The sequence below is a fragment of the Trichosurus vulpecula genome, chromosome 5, assembly GCF_011100635.1.
Source record: "Trichosurus vulpecula isolate mTriVul1 chromosome 5, mTriVul1.pri, whole genome shotgun sequence".
Lineage (NCBI taxonomy): Eukaryota > Metazoa > Chordata > Mammalia > Diprotodontia > Phalangeridae > Trichosurus > Trichosurus vulpecula.
The window spans coordinates 145,846,657-145,867,315 of NC_050577.1; the positions used below are offsets into that span (position 1 = coordinate 145,846,657).

Consider the following 20,659-nt stretch of genomic DNA (forward strand, 5'->3'; position numbering starts at 1 on the left):
ATGCAGAACTGTACAAAATAATTTCCAATAGACTGCAAGTAATTACAAAGTTAAGAACTTCCTTTTCTACCCCAAGCAGATCCATCCATAAAAAGGAAAGCCCTAGTGAACCTCTATGCATACCTGACAAATCTTATCAGAGAAAAGAGGGAATAAGTTCTTGTATTTCAATTGCAATGTGAGGGATTTTCCTATCCTGGCAGATTATTTTTGTTTTAAGAAGAGTTGGGAAAATCTTCCAGTTGTTATTTCCTTATCTAAGCATAGGGGGTAGAGGGCAAGGAGGGAGCATGGAGCTACAAGAATGTTTATATTGGTCTTACCAGCACTGTTATGTTATTTACTTAGAATATTGCATTGTATCAGTCTTATAAATAAGAGCTGGAATTTTTCACTACTGTACTTGCTTGACCTAACCTAGCTCAAGAGAAATAGCGCCCACTGCATTATGGGTTACTTGGGTGGATGCTGGGTGAATGTGATGCTGGACACAGGTCAGCCATCCTGCAATCTGAAAGTTAACATCCACAAGCAATAGGGAAAACTTTTATTTTTTCACTCACTTGGTCCTCAGTCTTAGCATCAAAATGTAGCAAAATTGAAAGCACCTGACCCTACCCCAACCTGAAAACAGGTAAATGAAAAGGTTGACCTTTATTCCTATCTCTTCCTGATTCACAGAATTTTAGAGTAAGAAGAGCTCCTAGAGATCATTTGTCCCGAATGTTCATATGAACACAGATTCTATAGTGAGAAAGTGCCTTAGAGATTACCTAGTCTAGTGCCTTCACTGTGCAGGTGAAGAACCTGAAGCACAGAGAAGTGGTGACTGTCCCAAAGTCAGAGAGCTAGTAAGTGTCAAGCGAACAATGAAAATGAAGTCTATCTAGGATTATGGGGCTTGGCATTTCATTCAAAATGAGTAGTTATAAATTTTAATTCTTTATCTTCAAATAGGAAAAATATACACTTTGGGAACAATTTAATACACAAAACTGTTTTGCCCAATTCATGTCTCTTCTGGGGAATATAATTTAGCCCACAAACAGCACTGAATAGCAGATGAAGGGTGGGATGGGTGACTGGACGGTGGGACACACACCAACATGAGCCTATCTGCAACAGCACATTAGTGTTCTGGAAGAGTTCTTGATTGTGCTACAGGTTCATAAACTCCAACTCAGCTTAGGGTGGGCAGACTGCTTAATTCCTTTTATTGTTTATTGCTTTATTATTATTCCTTCATATTCCGTGATTGGAGAAGGAAATGACACTGTAAGAGACTTTCCCAACTTTTTCAATTTTGGGCACCCTTTTCCGACATCAACAGATCTCACATGACTGTAAGCAGTTGCATCATTATTTGCTGATCATGAAAATTCATAATGAAAAGCTACTATGAATTCAGTTAACACTTTTTAATGGACTTGTATCTTATTATTCTCAACATCTATCTACATTTGACAGTAAAAATCCATGTATGAAATGTATTTATGCAGCCCACCAAAGGTACGTTTGCTTTTTTATGGGTTTCAAATATAAATTCATGCTACCCCTGGGACAATTACACACAGTTCCCCAGGGGCTGGATCCCACAGACAGACAAACACTGGTACAACGCATAATTTTCTGCCTGAGCTAATCTAGCCCAAGGAGAAACAGTGAGAATAAACTAAGACAAAGGGAAGGCCAAGAGCTTGAGAGAGAAAGTAGTGTAAAAATTCTATTTTCCTGGTGTGGAAGCTTCATTTACCAATGCATACCAACATCTCATCTGTAAATGAGAGGTTAAATGACCTGCCCATGGCACCACTCAACCAATGTATCAGAGGCAGAATTTGCATTCAGGTCTTTCTGTCTTCAAGGTCAGTTCCCTATTGACTATGTTACATTGCCTATTATTAATAAATTAGATAAAAGGAAAAATCCCTGAACACATCTTGGAAACATTCAGTTTTTTACCAAGTGGATTTGCTACAAGTCATTTGTGGGGGATGATGAAAAAAGAATAACAAATACCTGTTTTAGCCTTTCATTCTCTTCCATGTATTTTCTGGCAGCCTTATTGTTACCTTCTGCTTGAATATTCAGCACTCCTTTGATTTCCAACTCTTTGGCCAGTTGAGTAATGACAGTAACCAGACGTCGCAATACACTAAGAAAAATTCAAGAAATTGCAGTCTCATAATTAGGACAAATGCCTGTCCTGGAGGTCATATACAGAGGCAGAAATTGTTAATTTTACTTTCGATATAGATATCTGTGCACTAAGAAAAGTGGCTTTTATTACACAGCTACAGACATCCTGAAACCCCAAAGTACAAGGAAAAAGGGAAGGACTCATTATAAAAAAAGGGAAGAAAGGAGGACTCATTATAAACTCTCAGCAGGCTTACAATAATACCACCCCCCCCAAAAAAATCTATCGACTCCTTGACACGCTTTTAAAAAGGAAGATTACATACAGTTGTGACACAGTTTTGTGATTATTACTAGTGCCCAGAAGTATAACACTACAGGCCAACAACCAGCTAGAACTCAGTATTTATGTAGTGTGTGGCCAAGTGTGGTCATGGGCAAAATTCTGACTCGGTACTCCTTTCTTTTCCACTTTCTCTTTCCTTTTAGTACCTTCTCTTTCAGGCTTCCTCATACGTCTCCATATTTCCCTTTCTCTTCTCCCCAGCCCCTACCCTGATCAGAACCATTCTTTGGAGCACCACCCCAACTCACTCTTCCTTCAGTTTTGTTTGTGACAAGGAGGTGGTCCTTCTCTTCACAAAGATGATTCCACTAAATGGACTCTTGATCTCACTCCCATCGTGTATTCTCTAGCAGATTGTCCTCAATTACCCCCACTTTCTCTAAACTTTAACTTCTTCCTGTATACTGGTTCCTTTCCTGCTACCTTTGAAAATGCTTAAGTCTCACCAATCCTTGAAAAACTTTCATTTGATTCTACCATCTCTGCAAGCCATCATCCTGTCTTCCTCTTCCCTTTCTCAGCCAAATTCTTGGAAATCGCTATCTACACTTGCTGCTTTCACTTCCCCTCCTCTCACTCACTCCTCAATCAACTCTTTGCAATTTCACCACTCAAATGAACCTGCTCTTCCAGAGTCACCAATGATATGGTCTTTTCTCATTCCTCATCCTTCTTGACCTTTCTGGTGCACACGACATTGCTGACCTCCCTCTCCTCCTGGATACTCTCCTCTGGTTCTCCTCTTACCCGTGTGATTGATGCTTTACAGTCTCCTTTGCTAGCTCACCGTCTATATCATTCCCCGTGCCTGGTGTACCCCAAGACTCTGCTCTGGGCCCCTGTCTCATCTCTCTATAGTCTCTCATTTGGTAAGCTCATAGCTCCCACGGGTTTAATTACCATCTCTATGCAGAAGACTACTGAATCTATATAACCAGTCTTAGGCTTTCTCTTGGGCTCCAGTCCTACTTTACCAAATGAATATTTCAAAACTGATATTTCAAACTGGAAGTCCCATAGGCATCTCAAACTCATTATGTCCAGACTCATTACAGTTTTCTCCAAACCCACTCTTTCGATGAACTTCCCTATTTCTGTTGAGTAACTGTCATTTTTCTAGGCTCTCATGTTCACAACATTGGTATTATCCTCATCTCCTCATTTTTCCTCATCCTATATATTCAGTCATGGTTGTTGGATCTTGTCTTTTCTTCCCGTGCATCACCTCTCATGTCATCCACTTCTCATTACTCACACAGCTACCACCTTAGGTTCAGTGCCTCATCACCTCTCACCTAGAAGATTAACTGGCTTCCTAATTGGTGTCTCTGCCTCCAATTTCTTTTCCAGAGAGCTACAAAAGTCTGTTCTTTAAGTACAGATCTGACCATATCAAGCTCCCTACCCCCGCCCCCCTCCACTGGGCTCCCTATTGCCTTTGGGATAAACTTCAAACTCCTCAGTTTCACCTTTAAAGCCCTTCACAACCAGGCCAGGACTCATTATAAATGACTCCCCTTCCTGTACTCTAGGGTCCAGCCAAACTGATTTTCTAGCTATTTTCTCTCACATGGCTCCCCCTTCCCCAATTCTATGCCTCTGTAATAGGCATTATCCTCAGATGGATTCCCACCCCACCCCTGCCTCTTAGAATCCTTTTCTTCCTTCAAGACTCAGCTAAAGTACCATCTTGTACATCAAGCCTCTTCTTATCCTCCCGATTCCTAGTGATTTTCCTCTCCAAACTACCCTGTATTCATTCTGTATACATTTTTGCATACATACACACCATCTTCCATGATAGAGTATAAACTCCTTGAGATCATGGATTGGTTCATTTCAGTCTCTGTATCCTTAAAGTCTAGTGAAGTGCCTAAGTCATAGTACTTATAAGTACTTATAAATCCTTGTTAATTGATGCATATGGATAATGCCTGCATTCCTGGCCCTATCAGCATGCCATCACAACTCATCTGTCTAGTATCTCATTACTGCAAGGTAGGTATATTAAATGACTAGCGAGTCAAGTTATGTTGCTAATGGGTCGTCTATTATCTCTCAGATAACATTTGTATTTCGGTAGTGCTCTAAAGCACATTAAATAAAAAGAACAGGGGGTTGGGAGAATTTCTCAGGTAGTGTGACAGAGCCAGTGAAGGCTACTTCTTGGGACAGACTTGAGAAGGTAGCCCCATGCTGTGTGGACTGGCTTTTCACTTAAGGAAACTTCCTCTGCCGATGCTGTAACCATGGTCCTGGTGCAGCCACATTTACTCAATGAAGACATCTAGAATTTTAGGAACCAAAGAATAATGTCCAATTCTCAATTCAGTACATATATTCTGCAATTTAAGTATGGCAGCAGATTCCTTTGGTGAAGCTACCTGTGGTTTAATAGGCAGATGGGAAAAACTACTGGGTTTTGGGAGGAGAAGTTCTTTTAAAAGTGTGCCTTTTACTTACAGCCACAGAAATAAAGAGAATCCAGAAATGTAAAGATTCCTTTGTGCTCTAAAAAGTTTCATCTGCACATGTTCGTAAGCACTGGGATTGGTGCTTGAACTCTTTTCAAGCCCATGACTGATAGAGTACTTCTTCACTTCTCTCACAGCATCTACAAGAGGGGAAAAAAAAGCTGTCTGTTGCCTTACACAAAGAGAAAAAAATATTCAAAAATGTCTTAGATTTATTCACCATTTTATTTGGGAGTTTGTAGAACTTATAATGCTCTTCAAGGGTAGGAATTGCACTGTCTCATTTTTCTCTCTATCATAACTTCCAGGTGCCATATGCTCAACAGATGCTCAGGGAATGACTTTTGGTGTCATCTAAATTCCCAAGGCACTTAATGGCCTGCACCGCTCACTTGTCACTTCTATTTACTATCTGACATTGTTTGGCATCTTCTAACATGACTGGGTTCTATTTCCCCATATAAATAACTTTCAAGGTGTCAGAGGACCTTAACACTAAAAGGTTTCATCTAAACCACAAAACATGGGGTGGCAATGTTTGCTTTGATTTACCTTTAAGTCTTGATTAAACACTTAAACTCTATATTAATAGTTCCCTTACTCACGTCAACCATGATTTGAGAGGACTGATAACGATGTAAGCCACCCACCTTCTTGAGAAAGAGGTGATGGACTCAAGGTGCAGAATAAGATGTCTATTTTTCAGACATGCCCAATGCAAGAATTTTTTTTGCTTGATTCTGCATATTTATTAGAGGTTTTCTTTTACTTTTTTAAAAACTGGTGGGAAAAATGAGTGGAAGAAAAAAAAAGCCTAACAGATTTTTGTTAGCTGAAAAAAGTTAAAATCAAAAACAAAGAGAAAGGTTCTCCCTCACAGTTATGTTGTCTTTTACTCATAGACCCATAGATCTTTCTAGGTAGTATGGTGCAGTGAAGAGAGCACTGGCCTTAGAGTTGCGAAACATGTATTGGTTTTAGTCCTGGCTCCGCTATTAACTAGCCAAGTGATTTTGGACAAGTCAGTTCCCTAACCTCTCTTAACCTTCATTTCATCAGCCTTTAAAAAAAAATATCTAGCATCAGACTCGTTGCTATCTAAGGTCCTTCTCTTTTTTTAACATCCTAGCAGTCTAAGTTTCTTCTGCAAAAACTGATAAAGTATAATCTGCTTAAGCGGAGGATGCCATATAACCAGATACCACATAGAGTACTTAGGAGAATTTAGCTCTAAATCAAGGTTTGCCCTTGACCTTGAAGCAGACAAAGCAATGGAGGCATGTGATCCATATTTTATTTTTGTTGTTTATATGACCATAACTATCAGGAACTCGATTTGTTTCAATAATATGATGACATATTATTGTCTTCCTACATACTGTCACCCCACCCCCAAATAAACAAGATCATAGAGTTAGAATAATAACATTAGCTTACACACAACACTCTAAGGTTTGTAAAGTTCTTTGACATAATATACGTAAAGCATGTTATAAACCATAAATAATTACATAAATATTATCATAATCATGATTATGAACATAATTGTTATTATCTCATTTGTCATCTAGTCCAACCCCCTCCCTCATTTTACAGGTGAGAAAACTGAGGCCCAGAGAATTTTAGTGATTTGTCCAGTGTCACACAGGTAGTAAGTGGCAAGTTTGCGGCTTAAATGTATAGGAATTTTTTTCAGCTTATCAGAACAAAGACCAATCTCTAATTTACAAATGTCTTGTGTTCCAAATGTTTATTTTTAAGTTTGTAATGAAATTACATCTTATACAAACATGACCATAAAATAGTTTGCTTCCTAGGCTAGCCAACAAAAACTTATCAACCTACAATGTAAAGCTTATTTAAGCTATAAAATACTGAATGTTTTCAATTTTTTTTAAAAGCAGAAAATAATAGAGTTGCAAATGTGTAATGTTTTCAGCCACCCAATGGGATTCAACAGACTTTTGTGGGCCAATCTGGGAGTCGAAAGACTGTTTTATACCATGGTACTGTTTCTACGGGGGAAAAAGTGTTCCACTGTACATGGTAAATGGGAAGGAGGGAACGCATGTGTTGCCAGGAGCATGCCAATAAGTAGCTGTGTTCCTTTGGGCCTCCGTCTTCTCATCTGCACAGTGAGAGGTTTGAAACAGACGATCCAAATCGACGGAATATATAACTCCCCTGCTACCCCGCCCTAGAGATGCTATAGGCACAATTAGGACTGAATACAATAGCTGAGGAAACATTCATAAATCAAAGAAATGCCTGACTCTTAAAATTCAAGTGCATGACCCATGTTTAAATTTTAAATTGGAAGAACAAAACCCCAGAACAGCTAGAACTTTTTACATACATCCACAGGAGAAATGTACTACTCACCAAGAAACAGAACAATCAACAGGACAATAATTGTAAGGAATGCTTTGTTCCAATAAGTTGCGATTTTACCCCAGAGTGGGAACGTGAAGATCTTTTGCCATCTAGATAGAACACAATAGCAGTAGTGGTACATTAGGGGAAGGAGGGTGGTGGTGGGGTGGTAGTTAAATTTTCAAATTAATTAATGAAGAAATCAGAACTGCAGTAGTATCTAACTTCTGTCACTACCCATCTCCATGAGAAGCCCCAGGTTCAAATCCTGACTCTGCTACTCATTAGTCATGTAATCTTGAGGCAAGTCACTTTTCCCCAAACCTCAGTTTCCTCACCCAGAAAATGAGCAGTGTAAGCTATATGATCTTTTGGGTCCCTTCTAGCTCTAAAACTATGACCTTTTGTAAGAATGCCCCATAAGTTAAGTAGTTATTTCATTAAAAAAAAAAGATATTAACAAAAACACCCTAACAGTCTCATGCCCAAGTTGTGAAACCCTACAAATTCATCTTTAGCCTCCACTGGGCCCTCCCTGATGTGAAGCAATCATTTTATTCATCTCTGATTAACTAATATATTGGGCTGATGTCACAAGCTTTCTCCACAAGCCCTGAACTCTATCTCTAGCCTCCCTCTTTTGGCAAATGATTTCATGTCCTGAGAAAATTGAGGTCACCCTACTCAAGCTCCTTAATCTCTTTATACTTCACACCTCAAAAATTTTCATTCCCCCCTCCCCTCCACTTAGATTGACTCCCTATCATACTCCCCACTGCAGCTGTTCCAAATTCTCTCCTTGCCAAAGCTAACCCTCCTTCCAGCACCCCCCACCCACATACTGTTAATCCCATCTCCTGTCTCCACCTCTGAGTTTACTCCATTTATCACTTCTTGTTTGTTCTTGTTCTCGAAGAAGACCATGACCTCTGGAAGATGCCATGACTTGCAAGTGAATTAGATTTAAATGAAGAAGGACTGTGCAAGGTCAGCAGCCTCAGTTTCTCCACTGGACCCATAGATCAGAATAACTGGAGATGGCTGAGGCAATGCCCATTCAGTGATTAAGGCTAGTTCACTTCTGCCCCTAACATCACACCCCTACACACACACACCTCCAAGCTCTCCTTATCTTCCTCTTCCCTCCCCATCATCTCCACCAGACTGGCTCTGGTTTCCCCAATTCCTCCAAAACAAAACAAAGTTTTTTGCCTTGATCAGAGCTTGCTGATTGGCTTCCATTCTCTTTAGGTAACACCCTATTTGTCTTCAATTTACTGCTAAAGGTGGTGCAGTGGCTACAATGCTGGGCCTGGAGTCAAGAAGACTCATCTTCTTGAGTTCAAATCCAGTGTCACTTAGTGTGACCTTGGACAGATTATTTAATCCTGTTCACCTTAGTTTCCTCATCTGTAAAATGAGCTGGAGAAGGAAATGCCAAACCTCTCTAGTATCTTTGACAAGAAAAGCCCAAATGGGGTCATGAAGGGTCGGACCAGGCTGACCAACAACAAAAAATAGTCTATACTTATGTCTCCACTACTTTTACCATCCGCTCACTCTTCAACCTCTTGCAATCTGGCTTCTGACCCAACCACTCTATCAAAACTGTTCCCTCAAAGTTTACCAATAATTCTCATCGCCTTTTTTCAGCCATCATCATCCATGACCTTCATGTAGCATCTGACACTGATGGGTGAATCTTCCCAGCCCTAAAAAACCTTCACTTGACATCTCTGAGACCATCATCTGATATCTCGCTTCCCTTTCTCAGCCAAACTCTACAAAGAAGTTTTTTACACTCATTTCCTCTCCTTTCACTCACTTGCCAACCCTTTGCAATCTGGCTTCCTATCACAACACTCAACCGAAATTGCTCTCTTCAGAGTTACGGATGATCTCCTAATTGTCACAAGACAGAGTCCTTCCCTAGTCCTCCTCCTCCTTGACTTCTCTGCTACATCTGGCCATCCTGTCCTTCTGTATACTCTCTCTTCTCTGGGTTTTCATGACAGTACTATATATTAGTAGATAGGTATATCTATAGGTATTCTATGACAGTCTTCTATAGAGATATTAATATAAAGATATACCTATATCTAGCCCTAGTTTCTCCCTCGTGCTTCAGGCTCACATTACCTATTAGACATTTCAAACTCAACAAGCTCAAAACTGGATTCATTTCTTCCAAACTCCCCTATTTCTGCTGAAGACACACATCCTTCTGGTCTCCCAGGTCTGTAACTTTGGCGTTATTCTGCCTAATCCTGACCATTCTACCTCCCTGACGTGTCTCAGATCCAACCCCTTCCCTCCATTTTCATAGCTACTACCTCGGTTCAAGCCCACCACACTCTTCACCTAGGGTCCTTCAACACCTTCCTAATTGGTCTCCCTGCCTCCAATCCCTCACAGGAGCACACTCCCGCCTAAGGAATTTTCTTTGAGCACCTATCAGACCAGGTAACTAACTCCTCCAACTCCACTGGCTTCCTACTGCTTCTAGAATCACATATAAAATCCTGGCTAGCTTTTAAAGCCCTTGAAAACCTGGCCCCAACCTAATTTTCCAGCCTCAATGTTCATTACCTCCCCTCTCACTTGGCCATCCAGACAAACTGGTCTTTTCTCTTTCTTGCATACGACACTCCATCTCCCCATCCCTTTCGCACTGGTTGTTCTCCATGTCTGGATTGTACTCCCTTCTTACCTCTGTCTGCCTCATAGGGTCCTTCTCTTACTCTAAAATAGCTCAAATACCATCTTCTACTAGAAGCCTTTCTCGATTCCCTCAATTGCTAGTGCCCTCTCTTCCAAACTCTCTTATATTTAATTCCTTTGCATATACCTATATTAATTTATTTTCATATGTTTGTTGTATCTCCCATTAGAACATAAATTCCTTGTGAGCAGAGCTGTTTCCTTCTTTGGAATTCTATCCCTAGTGCCAGGCGCATGGAAGATTCTTAAAAAAAATAATTGACGAATCCACTGATTGAATGGCCACATTCGCCTTTCCTTTATGTTTTTTGAGTTCTGTGATACTGCTCTCTCCTGGTTCTCCTGAATAGTGAGTGCAGTGGAACACTGATCTGTGTTCAAATCCTGTTATGGGTCTAACTTCCTTCTTGGTCTTTGACAGTTCATACTCCTCCTGTCCCCGCCCTAGTCTAACTGCAGTAAACAACTCTGAAATGTAAAAGATTCACTAGTCTAGTAACTGGACTCTAGTTTGAGACCTTTCCAGGTGGCAAAGCTCCATATACTACATTTGATCAGACAAGTTTCTAATGTGTAGCTTTAAGCTAGTGTTCCAAGTCCCGCTATGTTTTCCCCCAACACTTTTATAAAAAGTCCTTTCTTAAGGTGTTGTCTGAATGCAAAGACCCAATTTCTAGTTTAACTCCTTCAAAAAGTTTAATCACCATCAAATACTTATGTTTTTATAGCATAGAGCCTACTCTGAACACTAGAGGAGCCAGAGAAAAAGAAACACAGCAGAGAGAGGCAGGAAGCCATCCACATTGGACATTCTAAATGAACCTCTAATGGAAGAACTAGCTGTCCTAGGCCCAACTAAGCCTAAGACAACTAAAATTCAAGTAACACAGCCTAGGACCAGGAATCAGGAAGGTGTGCACTCCAATCCAGCCTTAGGTGCTTACTGTGTGACTGTAGGCAAATCCAACCTCTCTCAGCCTGAGCTTCCTCCTTGGTAAGTGGGGATGAAATGATAACAGCGCCTATCTCCCAGAATTGTGATGAGGATTACATGTGATTACACGTGGACGTTATCTGGCAAATTTTAGAGTGCCCTGTAAGGTTGGGTGGACCTCCTTTTGGGAGGATGGGACAAGACTTGCACAAGATGGGCAGGCATGGACTGGTTGTGATTTGCACTGTTGGAAAGATACCCAGCTTGATGAGATCACAGATCCATTTGAGTATCAAAGGCAGCTAGGTGGCACAATGGATAGAGCAGTGGACCTGGAGTCAGGAAGACCTGAGTTCAAAAGTGACCTCAGATACTTGCTAGCTGTGTGACTCTGGGCTGGTCACTTAACCTCTATTTGCTTCAGGCTCCTCATCTCTAAAATAGGGATCATAATAGCACCTCCTTTCCAGGGTTCTTATGAGGATTAAATGAGATAAAATCTGGAAAGTGCTTAAAGCGCTACATAAGTGCCAGATTATTATTATCTGAGAGTAACATTATAGCACCTACTTCATTTTGGGGGATAATTTATGCCACTAAAGGCATGTAAATCTTTTCCTATGTAAATGTCTCCAGAAAAGCTGCATGAAAGATACCTGGAAAAAGAGAAATGAGGCGACGGATGCTGAAAAGAGTGGAGAATTCACCCAGGCAAAACCAGGTCTTATGTCCCTCTATTTCCTGTCTTTGAGCAAAAAGCTCAAATGTGAATCCTCAGTATTCTACTCAGGAAATTGACCATATTAGTCTATTTCTAAAATGGGGGCTAAGTGGTTATAAATTAGTTTAGGACCAAAATTAACAAAAATTTGAGATGCAACATCCAAAATATCAGGTTCCTCATCTGTAAAATGGGGATCATAATAGGGCCGACCTCCCAGGGTTGTTGTGAGGATCAAATGAGGTATCTGTGAAGTGCTTAGCATCGTGCTGGGCACACAGTAAATACTGGCTTCCTTCCTTCCCTTTTACTTTCTCCTCCCTCCACAAATACAGTACACTGTTCTTCTATCAACAAATATTAAACACGGATATTTTGAGGATATGAAAATAAAATCAACTCAAGGTGTGAGTTGTAATAAAAGGGCAAGAATCCTAGTTTCCTGTTTTGGCCCTGACACTCTCTCTACACCTGTGACCCTCAGTCATTTAACTTCTTGGGAACTCAGTTTCCTCATTTTTAAAATGAGAGGGGTTGGGACAGATGACCTTTAAGTTCTAAAAAATGTTATAATTCATTTCTTCCTTTACTATAGAAGAGACAAGAAAGCTGACAAGAGAGCACACAGAAACCCTGGGCTCTGGGAATCAGTCTACCAACAGTGGAAGAACTCTATAAAGACTGAAGAGCTGGGACAAGGCCCAGGCCCAGCATTCACCAAAATGCTCTCTGCCTGAGCTACATCAAAATAAAGAGAGACCATCCTCCTCCTCCATACTATATGCTCCAGGGGCTCCCTCTCTTTACGACACCTTTGCTCATGTTGTTCCCGATGCCTGGAATGCCCACCTTGCCAGTTTCACCTGCTGAACGCCTTGTTGTTGAGTAATTTCAGTCATGTCCAACTCTCTGTGACTCTATTTGGCGTTTTCAAAGATAATGAAGTGGTTTGCCATTTCCTTCTCTAGCTCATTTTACAGATGAGGAATGAAATTCAATTGGTAAACCCTAAAATATCTTAAAAGCTAAATCAGCCTGGCTCTCATTGATTGGCCAACAACAGTGACCTTGGTCACCGTTTGGGCCCTGATAGCTCAGTGTGAGTAAATGTTTCTGTTTTGGCCAGAAACCTTGAGGGTCTTCCCTCCCAGATTTATTTATTTTTTTTTAATGGGTAAGAGGCCATTCTTTGCCTCATTTCTTACCTAGCTTTAATCACCGAACAGGCATTGCTTCAGTCAAACTGAGACCTAGGAAAGACCTTAACTTAAAAAAGGCCAAGGTCTCCTATTGCATCCAGGGCCATCTCCACTCATTCTGATCTATATTTTGCCACTGAACCCAGATGGCCCCCAGAGAAGAAAGTGAGGCTGGTGACTTTACACAGACCTCCCTCATTCCAATCCAATTCACTTTCAAGTCATGACATCAAAGGACAAACAAAAGATGAGGAAATTGAGATAAACAGGGTCACATTTGAACTCAGGAAGATGAGTCTTTCTGACTCCAGGCCCAGCAATCAACATCCACTGTGCCACCTAGCCGCCCCAGGGAATGCCTACCCATCCTTTAAAGCTCAACTCAAATGCTACTTCCTTTATGGAGTCTTCCTTAACATTAAAAAGGAAACACTGATCAGATTAATAAATGCTTTATTTTTTCAATCATTAATTCAATAATTCATTCAATTAAAGGGATGTCACATGAAAGAGATTAAACTTATTTTCCTTAGCTTCAGGGGCAGACTGAGCTCTAAAAGTCCTAACAATAACAAGCAATTTGTCAAAAGGTAAACTTAGGTTTGTTTTCAAGAAAATCTTCCTAACAATTACAACTAACCAAAAATGGAATAGGCTGTCTGTGGAAGCAGTGGAGGTCTCCATGAAAAGGCAGCATAACCACTGATTGGGTATGTTGTAGATGGGATTATCATTCAGTTACAGGTTGCACTAGACCTCTGTGACTCCTTCCACCCAAGACTCCATGATCCAACTGGTTGGTAATGACCTCGCCCTTCAGACTTCACGTTATGATGCTTTGTTTCCCATTTCTTTAATTCGTGTAACATGTTTTTGTCTTATTCCCCTACTAGACTATAAGCTCCTCAAAGACAGCTAACTTAGTTTCTCTCCCAGTACATGCCACACAGCCCAGTACAAGGTAGGCATTTGTTGCTGGTTGCAATCACAGTAATTGCTAACTTTTTGTTTTAAATTGTAGGTAGGTCTTTGAAATGATACTCCACTAGGAAATAGCAGAATCAGTAATGCATAGTTTTAATTTGTTGACATGATCTCAACAATGTTTTCTCTTTGGCGCTAGCAACCAAAGTATAAAGAAGGTATCTATACCTATATATTTTAGGACAGGACCTGCTTCAAGATTAGGATGCAAGCCAAATTACGTCCTGAGGTCTCTTACACCTTTATGACTCAATAATAAATTTCATTTTTAATGCAGTGCCTATATTATTGCATTTCTGAAAGAATAATAGGAGTGAATATAAAACTGATTTACGTAATTTTTATACCAAATATGTTTCATCATTCATATTGTCATGCTTTTTGATCTACATGTGATTAGCCCACGAAGAGTTGTCACTTAGAGCAGAGAACTTCAGCAACAAGAACAAAGTACTTCATCGGACTCTAAGATGTCAAGTGTTCAAATATCATTTGAGATAGAGAATAGTTAGAAATATTTTTATAGGAGTATCAGTGATTGAATATCAAAAATATAATTCAAAACCAAATTGGTGTTTTAGCAAAAGCTTCAAAATACACCCTACAATAGTGGGTCAATTTTTATTGTTTTAGTGCCATTGAAATGAATGAATTTATCATTAATAAATGAGAAGCAGTATCATATAATAGAAATCGACAGAGAGATGGCCTCATAGCCAGGAAGACATGGGCTCAAGTCTCATCTCTATACTATAACGGCTATGTAGCCCGAGGCAAGTTGTTTAATCTTGGTGCCTCAAGTAACCCTCTGTAAAAGAAGGTGCTGATGACTCCCCATTCTTTCTCCACCATACTGCAGTGGCCTTTTCATTCTGGAAGCTCATTCTGGCTACTTTCTAGTCCTTGATCCCTTGCTCTGATTAGCTGGTTCCTCCTAGAACCTCCATTTAAGGAACGTGCCCGGGCCAGTCATGCCTTTGTTAGCGCACATTAGCACAGTGCCTGGCACACGGCAAGTTCTTAATGTTTATTGATTTGTTGCCTGTTGATGTGCTTTGGCAGAGGATGTTCCTCACTTGGAGCTCCGGACATGATGAAAGCAAAGGTAATTAAAACTACTGGCTACCTGTGAGAATCACTGGCTTATATTCCTAAAGAAACACAAATTAGATAATACTTCTACTGTTCTAATGTCAGAAATGGTAACCCTTTGCCCATATAATGGCAATCACATTGCATCACAGGTTGGGTTGTTGTGCTTTATGTGGGAACATGAAACAAATTAACATGCAAAGTACTTAAGCACGAAAAATGGATTTGGTCCAATATGTGACTTTATCAGTACGGAGAGCTCCATGATTTGGCAACTCCTTTATAGACTGAAGATGGGCAACTCAACTGTAAATTATGGCCTCACATTGTTCCTGGGACACTGAGAGGTTAAATGACCGGCCCACGGCCACACAATCAGTATCCATCAGACATCATCCTCACTCCAAGGCTGGCCCTTTACCTGTTAATCCCAGCCATCCCTACGAGGCAGTGGACAGAGTGTGGAGTCAGATCTGCCTCTGAATACCGCCCTAGACGTGTGTGATCCTGAGTCAGTTTCTTAACCTGGGTCTCAGTTTCCTCAACTGTAAAAAGAGCAATAATACCGCTTACCTCACGGGTTAGCTGTGAGGATCAGAGATGATATAAGTAAAGTGTTTTGCTAAACTTCAGGTGCTGTACTGTCAGCTGACTAGCATTTATTAAGCTCTTAAGGCAGGCCAAGGGAGGGAACACAAAATACAAGCAGAAAGCCAGGCCCTCCCCTCAAGGAGCTTCCGTTCTATAACAACACAGAAAAGGAAGCTGAAAAGCGAGGTATGGGAGGACTGACTAAGGAACCGCCCCCTTCGTTAAGGGAGTCCGGAGTGCAGTCCCGAGAGGAATGAGACGCCGGCTATGACCACCATTACTACTACTCCAGGACTCTCCAGCAAGGCAGAATTTTGCAAGGAAATACTTCCTCGCCACACAGCAGGCCCCAACAGAATTAAAACTGGCCAGGCCAACTTCATCGGTGAAGAATAAACAGAAGCATTAGAAACCTCGGATTCCTTTTAAGAAATACTTTAATTTTGTTCTTCTTGACACCCCGCGGTTTTGATGACTTTCTTTTCGAGCCAGTCCCCTGAGTAACCATGAATCAACACTTTGTAACCCTTAACCTCCCCGCCCTCGGTTCTCCCTCCTTACAGGGGTGGGAGGGGGCAAACGGCTTCGCGGCTGTGAAAGAAAGGTTTCCTACCTCTGAGGAGGAATAAACGGAAGGCAGAGCATTAGAATGAGTCCTATTTCGGCATAGAGAAAGCCTGCCACCGCTGCCCACTGGAGGGTCATGTCTGCGCTTCCGCTCCTGGGGAGACAAACAGACCCATTGCACTTTTCGCTCCCCCCCCCCGGGAAGGCGCGGCCAAAGGCCCCGAGGGGGCGTCCCGCCTGGGGCCCGGCGGGGACCTGGGGCCCGGGGTCTCCTTTCCTCCCCTCGGGGAGGGGGAGTGCTGGGTCCCGCCACGCCACTCCATACAAGCCCGGCCGGGACCCGCTGCCTCTTCCCTCCCCGCCCGCCTCAGGCTCCGGGACCGCCACGAGCGCTAGCTCTCCACCCAATCCGCCCCCGGGCGGCGCCAGCGCGCGCCAAGTTCACGGTTGGAGGGAGAGGGGGGCGGCCAGCTTCCGGGAAAGGGCTCCGGGCTGGATCCGTGCGGGCAGGCGGTGGGGGCCGCAGCTCTCAGCCTCCTGAGTCCGCGGCAGAGCGAGGACTGGGCGGGGGCAGGGCGGAGAGCCACCCCGGGGCCGGCCCTGCGAGAAAGTCCTCGGTTTCCCGAACCGTGCTTACCTCTGCCTGGGGGCCCGGAGCGGCGCGGAGAGTGCGGGCCGTGCTGCTGCAGGTGCTGCTGGTGCCCCTGCGCGGGGACGTCAGACGCTGCGGCGGGGGAGGGGGGTGGAGGAGGAGGGAGGGAGGATGGAAAGGAGAGAGTAGCCTGAGCCGGAGAGGGGAAGCGGGGGCGTCGCCCTCCTCGGCCAGCTGCACCTTCCAGCCAAGCCTCTGGGGGGAAGGGAACACTCTCCAGTGGCTTTGGTGGTGGCAACATCATTATGTTCATTGGTAATTATGTTAATTGCTAGTAGTGGGGTTAGGGGGTGACTCATTATCTAGCGAATTGGCTGGCTCATCCTTTAGGTGAAAAGGACGGGGTGCGGGAGAAGGGGCCAGCAGTAGAAAGGTTTAGAGGGCCTCTAGTCCGGCTGCCTCATTTTACAGATAAGGGAACCGAGGCCCAGAGAGCCCTAGGCCTTAAGTGCCCCACGGTCATGTTAGAGCCAGGCTCTAGGCCAGTTCCTCTGCTGCTGATCCACGTACTTTCCAGCTGCAACCGCACTACCTGTCCTTAAGATGTAGAAAGTAGAGACAATTACTTATTGTCAGGATGCCCTGCGTAGAGGGTGACCCTGTGGAGGGGGCACTGTTTGCGTATAGAACTTGCTGCTCCAAGATGATTGGGAAAGCTTAGTGAAGTCGGTATTGCCAGGTTTCCATTCTGAAAGATACTGTTCTTGAGGGTTAGGCTTCCCCTAGTCTTCCCTCTGGCCCTTCTTTCCTGCCTCTCCAGATCACCCCTCCTAAGTCTATTTCCATGGGGTCTGGGTCTGTTCTACCCTAACAGCCTCACTGATAAATGGCCTGTCCTCTGGGGTGCCGAGACCAGGGCACTAAGCCCTTTAGATTGTACGTAGTTCAGTGTGCCTGGAGACCAGATCCCTCCCCTAAGATGAGAGTCTCAGGTTCCTTGTGTTACCACTTTCCTGGGTCTCCTCCTGCCTGTCAGACCCATTCTTCTGTCTCCTTTGTTGGATCCTGATCCAGGCCTTGTCCTCCAACCTTAGGTGTCTCATAGGACTGTCTTGGGCCTCTTCTCTTTCTCCTCTACACTAAATTGGTGATCACCTCCCCAATCAAATACAAAATTCTGTTTGGCTCTGAAAGCCGTTTATAGTTCTTCTTCCCCTGTCCCCCAGCCTTTTTATACCTTACTCTATGACACGTACTCTTAAGTGACACTGGCTTCCTTTCTTTTCCACAAACAGGGCACCACCCTTCAGATTTTTAGTTCCCTTTGTCTGTTCTCTTCTTTTCCCTTCATACCTATTCGTATGCATGTTTTTCATTACAGATCTCTTATTTTAAGTTCTAGGAATTGCTTGAGATACATAGAGGTTAAATGACTTGCCCAGAGTAAATTAGAGGACTTTAACCCAGGTCCTTCCTGTCTCTGAGCCCAGCACTCTAGCCATTATGCCATCTTGCTTCTATGACCTTGGACCTGTTAAGTGTTTATTAAATGATGAACTGAATCCAGTATTTAACACTGGATAACTTCATGTCTAATCCATTAATCAAGAAGCACTTACGAAGCATATACTATTGCCAGGTATTGTGTCAAATGCTTAGGATACCAAGAAGGCTCCTTCAAAGACTTCACGTTTTAATGAAAAGTTTTAGTAGAGAGTTCCAACAATACAATATTAATTGGAATATGTACAGAAAAATAAATACTATTAAAATATTCCAGAACATAAGACTTTTGCAAAAAAAAAAAAAGTTTTTATTTAAGAAAAAGTTTGAGGAATTAAGCAATTTTAAAACAAGAGTCACATATTTTGGATTATTTGCTAATACAGTGGAGTATAAATATTCACTGTCAATATCCCAAACAATTTTAGGATTGAACTAATTTCAGTATAAAAAAATTCCAGTAATGGCACAATCTTCACTACTGATAATCATGCATTTCCCTCCCCCCACTCCAACATATGGTAAAAGTCTCATAACAAAGAACTCAGTATTGTCCTCAATCAATGAAAAGCATCAAAATACCAAAACTTGCTTATCAAAACTGGTATAGTACCTTAAAAGAAAACAAACTTTCTTTTTGTTTTCTGTTAAGTCAGATGGACATAATCTGTTATAATCCATCACTAAAAACATTCATCATTAAGATGAGAGAGATTTCAGCTAGGAAACTACTTCATGGATGGGAAGAGGAATACTATTTAACTTTTTCAGGAATATATATTTACCAAGTTCTTTTAATTTCCTAAATGGTCTAGAAGTGTTGAGAAGTTGTTAAACAATGCCATTTATAGAATTTCAGGAAATCTTGGATATAAATGTTAGGAGCCACTAAATCTGATTAAATTTACTTATTTTAATGGTATTTATTTTAAATTATGCTTCTGTCAATGTGTAATTCAATTAAACACTATAAATTTGGTTTTTCAAGTGGAACTCATATCATCTATGGGAGCAATTCTATACAAATTTTTAGTTCTCTATTTATAAAGATTTTGGCCCTGGTTTTGTAACTTCTCTGCAGTTATTTTCATTAAGAAACAAGTTTGTAGCAATTTTCACATCCACATATAGGGGCTATATTCAAATCACGAATATTTTACTTTAAAATATTTCTTATAAAAATATTAAAGATATGATACCTTTTGGAAAAAAACCAGATAAAACAATATTACTAGTGAGTTTTTTCTGTGCACTATAGGATTTTGAAAAAACCAAGCATTAATTTAAAAAACCCTATAATTGATTTTTGTCCTTAATGTGAAAAATACATTACCTGACAGTTTCACATGCTATAATGGTCTGTAAGGTAATCTAACACTGCAGTTGTACTTGACAGAGCATTAAACACCCTTTTTTCTTGCTTTGATGTTATTCTTTCCATCATGTACATTAAATGATGATGAAAGCACATAAAAGGTGTGCCATGCTGAAGGGCAATGTCAACCCAGTCCCAGATGCATTTCAAGGGGGTTTCTTTATATCCAGCAAACATGGCAGGATTTGCTAAAAGTCCTCTTGCAACCATTATACCTATGTAAAGAATATGAGAAACACTAGTGAATTACTGTGAATAATATTAAGAACACCCTAGTCAGAAGCTATCCCTTTTGCTTTTAAACTCTCCTGGCGGTTTACTTGTACCTTTCTTAGGTATTTTCATATTTGTTGTTCAGTTCTGTCCCATGACCCCGTGGACCATACTGTCCATGGGATTTTCTTAGCAAAGATACTGGAGTGGTTTGCCATTTCCTTCTCTGGTGGATTAAGGCACACAGAGGTTAAGTGACTTGCCCAAGGTCTTAAGTGTCTGAGGCCAAATGTGAACTCGGGTCTTCTTGACTCTAGGCCCAGTGCTCTATCCACAGAGCCACCCAGCAGACTCCCATTTTCATGTTCTACTTCATATTATATTTGTTTACACATATTTTCCTTCCCTACTAAATTGAAAGTCCTTATAAGGGAGTAGCTATGCCTCATTTATCTTTATATCCTGCTTGATACTCAGGTCATTGCCTACAAGGAATAGTAATGATAATAAATATTTCTTGATTTAAACATAATGTAGAAATCAATACTTAGAAGAACTCAGTGAAGCCGAATAAATGATAAATTTTCATAATACCATTACTGCATCATGCTCAGTGTATTACTTCCAATGAAATCATTTGTCCTGCTCTCAAAACAGGGCTGTACTCATGGAAGCTCCTCCACCAAACTCTAAAAATCCTATCTTCTCATGATGAGCAAACACCCCTGGGTTCTTGAAGCCCGTGCCAGCTCTACTAAGTCATGATAAGCAGAAACGCTGATGCAGTAACAGATAGGACGAGGCTTCTGTCTGAAAACAAACTAGTTAAATAGTC

At 41.6% G+C, this 20,659-nt stretch overlaps 1 protein-coding gene across 1 annotated transcript in view; it reads right to left on the minus strand.

Annotated features, from left to right (window-relative positions):
- LOC118851085 (tRNA-dihydrouridine(20a/20b) synthase [NAD(P)+]-like) overlaps window positions 1-20,659 on the minus strand; it is an 87,726-nt gene that overhangs the window by 52,501 nt on the left and 14,566 nt on the right. Inside the window, exons 8-13 of the mRNA XM_036760643.1 lie at window positions 19,582-19,826; window positions 16,779-16,858; window positions 16,188-16,295; window positions 7,342-7,442; window positions 4,949-5,099; window positions 2,020-2,155 (exon numbers count right to left, since the gene is read on the minus strand). Of these exons, the coding sequence (XP_036616538.1) occupies window positions 2,020-2,155; window positions 4,949-5,099; window positions 7,342-7,442; window positions 16,188-16,295; window positions 16,779-16,858; window positions 19,582-19,826 (821 nt within the window). The remainder of the gene's footprint in view (window positions 1-2,019; window positions 2,156-4,948; window positions 5,100-7,341; window positions 7,443-16,187; window positions 16,296-16,778; window positions 16,859-19,581; window positions 19,827-20,659) is intronic.